Genomic DNA, 10,691 nt, shown 5'->3' on the forward strand with positions numbered 1-10,691 from the left:
GGAATTGGCTGGCTGGAAGAAGACAGAGGATAGTAGTTGATGGTAAAGGTTCATCTTGGAGTGCCGTTACTAGCGGTGTTCCACAGGATCTGTTTTGGGACCATTGCTGTTTGTCATTTTTATAAATGACCTGGAGGAGGGGCTAGAAGGTTGGGTGAGCAAGTTTGCGGATGATACGAAAGTCGGAGGAGTTGTTGACAGTGAGGAAGGATGTGGCAGGTTACAGCGGGATGTAGATAAGCTGTAGAACTGGGCAGAAAGGTGGCAAATGGAGTTCAATGTAGCTAAGTGTGAGGTGATTCACTTTGGTAAGAGTAACAAAAAGATGGGGTACTGGGCTAATGGTCGGATACTTGGTAGTGTGGATGAGCAGAGGGATCTTGGTGTCCATGTACACAGATCTTTGAAAGTTGCCACCCAGGTAAATAGTGCGGTGCAGAAGGCATATGGCGTACTGGCTTTTATTGGTAGACGAATTGAATTCCGGAGTCCTGAGATCATGTTGCAGTTGTATAAGACTCTGGTGTGGCTGCACCTGGAGTATTGTGTGCAGTTTTGGTCGCCATACTATAGGAAGGATGTGGAGGCACTGGAACGGGTGCAGAGGAGGTTTACCAGGATGTTGCCTGGTATGGTAGGAAGATCGTATGAGGAAAGGCTGAGGCACTTGGGGTTGTTTTCTTTGGAGAAAAGAAGGTTTAGGGGTGACTTGATAGAGGTTTACAAGATGATTAGGGGTTTAGATAGGGTTGACCATGAGAACCTTTTTCCACGTATGGAGTCAGCTATTACGAGGGGGCATAGCTTTAAATTAAGGGGTGGTAGGTATAGGACAGATGTTAGGGGTAGATTCTTTACTCAGCGAGTCGTGAGTTCATGGAATGCACTGCCAGTACCAGTGGTGGACTCTCCCTCTTTATGGGCATTTAAGCGGGCATTGGATAGGCATATGGAGGATAGTTGGCTAGTGTAGGTTAGGTGGGCTTGGATCGGCGCAACATCGAGGGCCAAAGGGCCTGTACTGCGCTGTATTCTTCTATGTTCTATGTTCTATGTTCTAATACCAGGTTATAGTCCAACAGGTTTAATTGGAAGAACTAGCTTTTGGAGCGCCGCTCCTTCACCAGCTGGTTGTTCAGTGTCCTTGAAGAGACATGGTAGTCGATTAAGCACAATGTAGGAGCAAATTCCTGCAGATGCTGGAATCTGTACTGAAGATAACAAATGCTGGAGATCACAGCGGGTCAGGCAGCATCCATGGAGAGATGACTCTTCAAGTTTAGGTGACTCTTCATCAGAGCTGAAATGAAGTGTGGAGGGGACAGCATTTATGCAATAGTTTGGGGTTGGGGGGGTGGGGGGTGGGGTTGGAGTGCTGGGGAAGAAAGGTTGTTGATAGCTCATTTCTTCCTTTCTTTTAGCTTCGCTTTTTCCATTCTCTGTCAGTATGTCCTCTTTCAAATTCCCCCACCCCAGTGGTGGTACTGTCTGTTCTTCCCAATCTGACAGTCCAAACACACCGTTGTTCTGCTGTTCTCACATTCCAATCACTTAATCTGAACTGTTGGCATCCTTTCTCCCCAGCACTCCAATCCTGCCCCCTCCACACTTCATTTCAGCTTTGATGAAGAGTCATCTAAACTCAAAACATTAGCTTGCTCTCTCTCTTTCTCTCTCTATAAATGCTGCCTGACCTGCTATGATCTCCAGCATTTGTTGTTTTCAGTACAGATTCCAGCATCTGCAGTAATTTGCTCCTCAGGGCTGGTGCAGTGTGGGACAGGAGGTAGCAGGTGTGGAGGAGGAGAGTGGCAGATTGTGGGCAAGGGACTAACTGGATGAGGGAGAGGGGATTGGCGGGGTGTAGAGATATGTTGGGGAGTGGCAGGGGAACCAGGGAGGCTCCTGTTTAAGCTTTAGCTGGAGTCTTCTCTGAAGCAGCTGCAGGCTGCAGGTGAGGCAAGGGGCGGGGGAGCATATCCATTCAGAGGCACCCTCCCACGAATTTGCAAAACCTTTTGGGTTCAGAAAATTCCAGTCAGCCCCCAAATGGGAGCTGAGCTGCAGCTGAGACTTAGAAGGCAGGGTAGGCCTCAAAGCCTGCCTAGAATGTTAGCTAAACCAGGAAAATTGAAAATGTGTTGAGGAACCTAGGAATAAAACATATGGGAAAACCGTAATATCTATTGCACTTCCTGTCCATTCTAATTTGAAATGTTTTGGCCTCAGTCTGAAACTGATATCAAACATATAAAAATTTATAATCATAATTATTAAGAGTATATGTTAACTTGAGACACATTGCATTTTCTTGCAAATGCTGGAATATTCAAATTGAAATGTTTTTGCAATGTTTTGTTTACAAACCTTTGGGGAATAAAGATAACCGTGCCTCCACTCTGCCAAGGCGAGACTGCTTCCAGGCAGCTGTCCCTCGGTCCCATGTCTCAGGGGTTAGCAGACCAAGGGGAAACTTTCAGCCCTTCCATTCTCTGCGTGCCCACCATTCTGCCCATTGTCCACACTTCTAGAAAACTGGCTCATGGTAGAAAGGGGTGCTGACCTGTAGCATAAACATTCAGAGCCAACCACTCCTTACTCAGTCCCCTATTAAGGTGCCTCCATTGGGGCAGGGTGGAGTTTAACAATATTTGCTAATGGATGTATCTGCTCTTTTCAGATTGGCTTTGTGCTGTATCCACCCAGCGGTGGACCCAAGTGGAACGAAACTGACCATGGAAATATCATGTTCATTACACTGTGTTTCTGTTGGCATTTCGTAGTGGCACTTACTATCATGGCTATCAGTTACACACTGATGTACTGGTGAGTTCATACTGACAATGGGTGTGAAACAGGGTTGGAACAGATCAGCACACACTGTGTTTCGTCGAACTAACAGAAAAATGCTAAACACAATGGTTGTCATTTCAAAATCGTCATAATGTCTGCTGAATGTGTCAGTGACAGGAAACATTAGTCAAGAGACAGTCGTCACTAACAACCCCACTTCACCCTCTCGAACACTCTCACAATATCCAACATGACCTCAACACTGGGTCCAAATCATGGAACGCACTCCCCAACAACACCTTCATCACACGGACTGTAGCAATTGAAGAGAAACTTTATCACCATAACACCATAGACATAAGAGCAGAAATAGATCATTCAGCCCATTGAGTATGCTCTGACAACTCTGGCAACTAGAGATGGCTAATTAATGCCACAAGGGTCTTAGTACCCATGGTACAGGTACTGACACTGACTCCGAGACTGAAGATGTCTGTGACTAGGAGTTCTGTCAATGCATATCTGCAACCTTGGGAGGGTGGAATGTGGCACAGGTCGTCTTACTCTTGAAGTTGCTAATCTCCTGGTTTCTTTGTAGGTTTGTAAAGATAAAATCCCGCAAGTCTGGTGCAATGGAGCTGGGGGAGCTAAAGAGCTCAGAGAGGAACTCTCATATCAATCTGCTGAATGGTTCTGATGAGGAATGAACACTCTGATCGAGAAGTAGCCCGTAGATATTCCTCAATCAACATTGAGAAGCTAATCAATTTTATCCAATTATTTTGAACTGTGAACTTTAAAAAAAACTGCTTCCTTCTGCTGATTTGCTGATTGCTGTGGGGAGAGGGAGAGGGAGAGGGGGAGGGGATGGGAGTGGGAGTAAGAATGAGCAGAAGGGGCATGCAGCAGCAGCTTGGGACTGATGATGACCCCTGGCTAGCAGCATAGGAGCTCAGACAGGGATTGGTCTGGAAATGTCAGTCTTGCCTTTGCCAGCAGAGTAGATTTCACAGGGGCATTAAGGTTTTCAGCAATCAGACAGGAGCAGGGTTTGAGTTAGAATTCCTTCCTCGATGATGGAATCTTTGAGAGAATATTAGAATTTACAGGAACAGGAAAAAAACGTGCAGACATCCAACACCCTATAATCGCATCTCCTGGGTTAAATGTGAAGAGTTTACAGGTGACTGAATCACTGAATTTAAAACATTAGGTTAGACTGTGTGTCGGTCTTTGCTCCCCCCAACCTCCTCCTCCACCCTCACCCCCATGGATTCGCCTTATGTCCTCATACCATTTTTTCTCAATAAGCAATGTAATATTTTCATTAAAGATTTGCATGAACTGTAAACCTCACTGCCCTGGGACAAGTGCAGATTCAAGGAAAGGATCCTCCACTGATAGAATTCTGATCACGCTCTTGTTTTAATTAATACTTCTCTACTTTTGTCTCTAACTTATTTCAATAGTTTTATTACTTGTCCAGTTTATATACGGTGTTATGTAAATTGAAGTACCTCGGATTTCTTCAATATTTTCTTTTAGGATGTGGCTGCAAATTGCTGGCATTCTCATTGTCTCCAAAACAATGCAACCTTAACTTTAAATAAATGAGTGAATTGTAATGACTGTGTGAACTAACTTGATTCTAAATTTTTCCACTCAGTCCTCTCCATGCACCCCAGCCATTTTGGTCTGAAAATGAAACTACTGCAATTGGTACATTTTTTCCAGAATTATAATGTTGTCAGTGGCAATTACAAAAGAGACAGGATCTGCCCAAAAGCTTCCTTTTGGGACATTCAAATAGGCTAAGTTCTCATGAGGTCAGGCTATAGGAACAGGAATAAGCAATTCAGCCCATCAGGCCTGCTCATTTTAATGTGATTATGGCTGATAGAACACTTCAGTGCCTTTTGTCTGCATTATCCCATAACCATTTACAGTATTGCTAGTTAAAATGCATTAACCTCTACTTTAACGATTCTCAAAAACTGAGCATCCCCAATTTGCCCAATCTGTCTTCACAGTAGAGTCCCACCATCGCAGGAACAAGCCTGGTGAATATTCATTTCACTCACCCCATTGGCAATCAGATTTGCCCCGAGATAAGGAGACCGAAATTGCACACAGTTCTACAGGTATGGTCTAACCAAGCTCCAATCCAGCTTTTACTTTCATTAGTGAACGTAACAAGATACAGTTCAGTTGGTGCTGTAGAATATTGTTGGCTCGTAAGGCCCAGCATCAAAACTTGCCTCACTATTTAAAACACTTTTCTTGTGATATTTTTAGTTGCTATTTGTCCCTGCACTAAGCCTACACTTATACAATTAAATTCCTTTTCTCCATACACATTTCCATGTTCTACTGATTGATCGAAAGGATTCTGATCTTCCTGACAAAGCTGGTCATTCAAGTAAAAAAAATTAAATTGAATTGAATTGAATTTATTGTCAGGTGTACAAGTGAGAAGGGTAGAGTGAAAAGCTTTGTCTTGCAAGCAATATAAGCAGATCACAGAGTTAAGTAGCATAGAAAGTAAATAATAGTCAACAGCAGCAAAAACAAAAATACAGGTACAGATGAATGTTAAGAGTTTGTGAGCTCATTCAGTATTCTAACAACAGTAGAGTAGAAACTATTTTAAGACTGGCTGGTGCATGTGTTCAGGCTTCTGTACCTTCTCCCAGTGGTAGATGTTGTAGAAAAACATTGCCAGGGTGGGATGGATCTTTGAGAATGCTGGCAGCCTTTCCTTGACAGCGGTGCTGGTAGATGGATTCTATAGACGGGAGGTTGGCCTTTGTGATTGTCCGGGCCGAGTTCACCATTCTGGGTAACCGTCTCTGATCTTGAATGGTGCATACCAGGTAGTTATACATCCAGACAGAATGCTCCCGTTGGCGCACCTGTAAACGTTGGCAAGGGTATTCGCCGTCATGCCAAATTTCCTCAGCTGCCTGAGGAAGAGGAGACGTTGTTGGGCCTTTGTAACCAGTGCGTCCACATGAAGAGTCCAAGAAAGCTTGTAGTTGATGACCACTCCCAGGAGCTTGACATTCTCCACTTGCTCCCCCTCTGTGCTGTTAATGTGTAAGGGGGCATGAGTAACATCCCGCCAAAAGTCAATAATGAGTTCCTCGGTTTTGTTGGCATTGAGAGGTAGGTTGTTCTCAGTGCACCATTCCTGGAGACATCCGGTTGAGGTGGAATCAATAGCTCATATTTCAGATTGATGAGATTTTGATTTCTTCCCCTGCTCTATCGATCCATAAGATTTCTCTGATATAAATTGATGCAATCATTTTTAAAGAAATATTAGAAAAGATGTTTCTGAATATTAATGTGGTGGATATTACTAAGGTGAAGTTTAATATTTTTTGTTGCTGGATTAGTAGGGAACAAAATTTCCCTTTCTTTGACTCAAAATAGTTAATTGGCCCTCTAATTCTGACTAAATTCATAGATTCATAGAGATGTATAGCATAGAAGTAGACCCTTCGGTCCAACTTGTCCTTGCCGACCGATATCCTAAATTAATCTAATCTCATTTGCCAGCATATTTGGCCCATATCCTTCTAAACCCTTCCTATCCATATATCCATCCAGATAGCATGACAATTTAATTGAAGAGTGGTAGAGCTATGCATTAAGAATAAGCTTTAATATTTTTGTTGTGACCAAGAGGTGAGAAAGAGTGGAGTGACTTGCCCCTCCTCAGTTGGTCAGGACACTCACTAACTTTGGACATAGGAACCTCTCCACCATTGGACACATTGGACCTCTCCATCGCATCCATTAGTTTTACACACCAATCCAAACAATGTTCTATTCAACCTTACGTCCCTCATACACTCCATGCAACCCATGCCCCCATTGTCCCTATGCCATCGATAGTCACAGGTGAGGTGCCGGAAGACTGGTGGTTGGCTAACATGGTGCCACTGTTTAAAAAAGGTGGTAAGGACAAGCCAGGGAACTATAGACCAGTGAGCCTGACGTTGGCGATGGGCAAAGGTTGTTGGAGGGAATCCTGAGGGACAGGATGTACATGTATTTGGAAAGGCAAGGACTGATTAGGGATAGTCAACATGGCTTCAGGCGTGGGAAATCATGTTGCACAAACTTGACTAAGTTTTTTGAGGAAGTAATAAAGAGGATTGATGAGGGCAGAGCTGTAGATGTGATCTATATGGACTTCAGTAAGGCATTCGACAAGGTTCCCCATGGGAAACTGGTGAGTAAGATTAGATCTCATGGAATACAGGGAGAACTTGCCATTTGGATACAGAACTGGCTCAAAGGTAGAAGACAGAGGGTAGTGGTGGAGGGTTGTTTTACAGACTGGAAGCCTGTGACCAGTGGAGAGCCACAAAGATCGGTGCTGGGTCTACTACTTTTCATCATTTATATAAATGATTTGGATGTGAGCATAAGAGGTACAGTTAGTATGTTTGCAGATGACACCAAAATTAGAGGTCTAGTGGACTGCGAAGAAGGTCACCTCAGATTACAACAGGATCTTGATCAGATGGGCCAATGGGCTGAGGAGTGACAGATGGAGTTTAATCTTAGCAGGACTTATACACTTAATGGTAAGGTCCTAGGCAGTGTTGCTGACCAAAGAGACTTTGGAGTGCAGATTCATAGCTCCTTGAAAGTGGAGTCGCAGGTAGATATGATAGTGAAGAAGGTGTTTGATATGCTTTCTTTATTGATCAGAATATTGAGTACAAAGTTGGGAGGTCATGTTGTGGCTGTACAGGACATTGGTTAGGCCACTGTTGGAATATTGCATGCAGTTCTGGTCTCCTTCCTATTGGAAAGATGTTGTGAAACTTGAAAAGGTTCAGAAAGGATTTACAAGGATGTTGCCAGGGTTGGAGGATTTGAGCTATAGGGAGAGGTTGAATAGGCTAGGGCTGTTTTCCATGGAGCATTGGAGGCTGAGGGGTGACCTTATAGAAATTTATAAAATCATGAGGGGCATGGATAGGATAAATAGACAAGGTCTTTTCCCTGGGGTGGGGGAGTCCAGAACTAGAGGGCATAAGTTTAGGGTGAGAAGGGAATGATATAAAAGATACCTAACGGGCAATGTTTTCACTCAGAGGATGGTATGTATACGGAATGAGCTGCCAGAGGAAGTGGAGGAGGCTAGTACATTTGCAACATTTAAAAGGCATTTGGATGGGCATTTGAGTCGGAATGGTTTGGAGGGATATGGGCCAGGTGTTGACAGGAGGGACTAGATTGGATTGGGATATCTGGTCTGCATGGACGAGTTGGACCGAAGGGTCTGATTCCGTGCTGTTGTAAACCTCTATGACTATGCCAATTTATTGCCAACTCCCAGCACATTGCCCCACTCTCTCTAACCTCTCCCCCTCGTGATCTCATGGTCACATAACACACTGTCAACCACCCAGACCCATGCAAGGGAATGGCTGTCACTTCTTGACTTCTTAATGGAAATATTTACCAAGGCGAGAAATGGTTTACAGGAGATGTAAGAAAAACCATTTTTACCCAGAGGGTGGTAGAAATATGGAATACGCTGCATGTGAGAGTGTTGGAGCCAAAACTAGGATTGGTGTAGTTTGGTGTTTGCTGGTGGACATAAACTTGGTGGGCTGAAGGACCTGTTTCTACGCTGTGTGACTCCATGGCTCAAACATAAAACTGTGGCTTGCAACCATCTCATGAATTGTAAAACGACATATCACATATAAAACAAAACTGTTGATCAAGGCATGTAAAGAAATCAGAGCTGGAGAGCAGGTTTCCTGGCATTAACCAATGTGAAGTAATTGTTTCCTGATCTCAAGGAGTGATATTTATCTTAAAATGTTAAATTAGACTTTCATGGATAATTTACTGATAATTGTTATACTAATTCATTTGATGATATAAATTCACAGCTCAGAAAAGACCTTTCATCCCATTGAGTCTGCATCAACATAACTGTTGCTAAAAGTGTACTAATCCCAATTTCCTGCATTTATCCCACGTTCTTGAATGTTATGATATTTGATGTACTCATCCAAATAATTTTAAAATGGTTTTAAGGTTCCCAGCCTCCACTACCTTCCCAGATAGTACATTCTAGATTCCCACCACCCACCGAATGAAAACATTTTTCACCATATCCCTTCGGAATCGCCTGCTCCTTATCCTAAAACTATGCCCTCTCATGATTCACCCCTCAACCAAGGGGAACAGCTGCTCTCTATTCACCCTGTCCATCCCCCTCATAATCTTCTACACCTCAACCATGTCCTTCCTCAGTCTACCCTGCTCTAAGGAAAACAATACAAGCCTATCTAGTCTCTTCTTATAGCTCAATTTCTCCATCTCAGGCAACATCCTGGTGAACGTCCTCTGTACCCACTCTAGTGCTATTCCATCCTTCTTGTTGTGAGGTGACCAAAATTGTACGCGATACTTCAGTTGTGGCCTGACCAACTCTGCATTACCTCCTTGCTCTTATATTCAATGCCATGACAGATGAAAGTAAGTGTCCCATATGCCTTCTTAACTCTACTATTCATGTGCTTTGCTGACTTCAGGGAATTGTGAATAATTACTGCAAGATCCCATTGTTTGTCGAAAGCTACCCAATGCCCTGCATTCATTAGATACTGCCTCATCTTGTTTCTTCTTCCAAAGTGCATTACCTCGCACTTATCAGGATTAAATACCATCTACCACTGGTCTGCCCATCTGACCAACCCATCGACATCTTCCTGGAACCTACAACCGTCCCCTTAACTATGTTAGGTTATAATTGCTATAATACTAATCCAAGTAAAGTTTAAAGGTGCCTCACTTAAAAATGTTTTTAAAATATAGTACTTTCATTAATTCTAAATTTAAAGCTGCATATTGTCAGCAGATCCCTCCTGTCAAAACAGGATGGCTCTTAAGGGATCTGTGTTCGATAACTGAAGCTTATCAAGAACATCAGCAATTGCTATTGTTTGTAAAAGATTAAGAATAAATGCAATAATGGGTGCTCAGAGATGCTGAAGAAAACACGGAATGCCCTCACAAGATGTTAGGAAATACAAGTACAAAGTTGACCACAAGACGTTTAAATTTACCGAGTAATAAAGAACAGCAGCATTTGAGCTTGTGTGGACAGAAATGATTGGCCTTATTGAGTCAGATGATCAGTACTTCTGGGGATTATGAGAGGATTTGGACAATTAAACGCAAACTACAAAACAAGAAGGCAACACTTAATCATATGTCAACAGATGTTAATGCTGGATGGAGCCTAACATCTCATTAAAGAAGCTGAATATGAAGGAATTCATATGACACTTAGCAGTTATGTCACAGATGAACCATGGTATGTTTGGAGCTATAAACTATTGCCTAGATATTATAATCTCTGGTAACTGTAAGGAGACCTGAATTGAACATAAATACCTAGAGACCAGCATGGCTAAATCGCCTGTTTCTGTGTTCAGTCTCTCATTTTTCTATGATTTGAGCTCCCCTTCCTTTGTCCTTTTGGTTTCTCCTGATATTGAGAATTTGACTCTCAAACAGCTTTGTACTGAAATTCCTTTGCAGGTTAAATGGATTGTGCCTGATGCACGTATGAAAGTTGTTGTTTGACCGGTTAGACCAGTTTAGCTCCTGCACTGTGGGTGGTTATGTTAGTGATAATTAGGATTCTATTCCATACTCACTCGAGAAACAGCAGCTCCTACTAACGTATATATCCTCCACTGGCCATGACCTCAGCTTGTACCAAATCCTACTGTTCCTGCAGTACCTGGGGGAAAAATGACATAGAAATCAGAGACAGCAATAAGAAACTAAATATGAGGAAATATACAAGACAACAGCAAACAGAAACCTCACAGCAACCAGCACCATCTCAG

General features: G+C 43.0%; 1 protein-coding gene across 1 annotated transcript in view; it reads left to right on the forward strand.

Moving 5' to 3' along the window:
• tmem45b (transmembrane protein 45B) overlaps nt 1-4,418 on the forward strand; it is a 49,794-nt gene extending 45,376 nt beyond the window's left edge. The window contains exons 5-6 of the mRNA XM_043676945.2: nt 2,681-2,826; nt 3,392-4,418. Coding sequence (XP_043532880.1) covers nt 2,681-2,826; nt 3,392-3,500 — 255 coding nt within the window. The 3' untranslated portion in view covers nt 3,501-4,418. The remainder of the gene's footprint in view (nt 1-2,680; nt 2,827-3,391) is intronic.
• Nucleotides 4,419-10,691: the final 6,273 nt, after the last annotated feature.

Source organism: Chiloscyllium plagiosum, unplaced genomic scaffold, assembly GCF_037043375.1.
Source record: "Chiloscyllium plagiosum isolate Xiang-an unplaced genomic scaffold, Cpla_swu_hap1 HiC_scaffold_29, whole genome shotgun sequence".
Classification (NCBI taxonomy): domain Eukaryota; kingdom Metazoa; phylum Chordata; class Chondrichthyes; order Orectolobiformes; family Hemiscylliidae; genus Chiloscyllium; species Chiloscyllium plagiosum.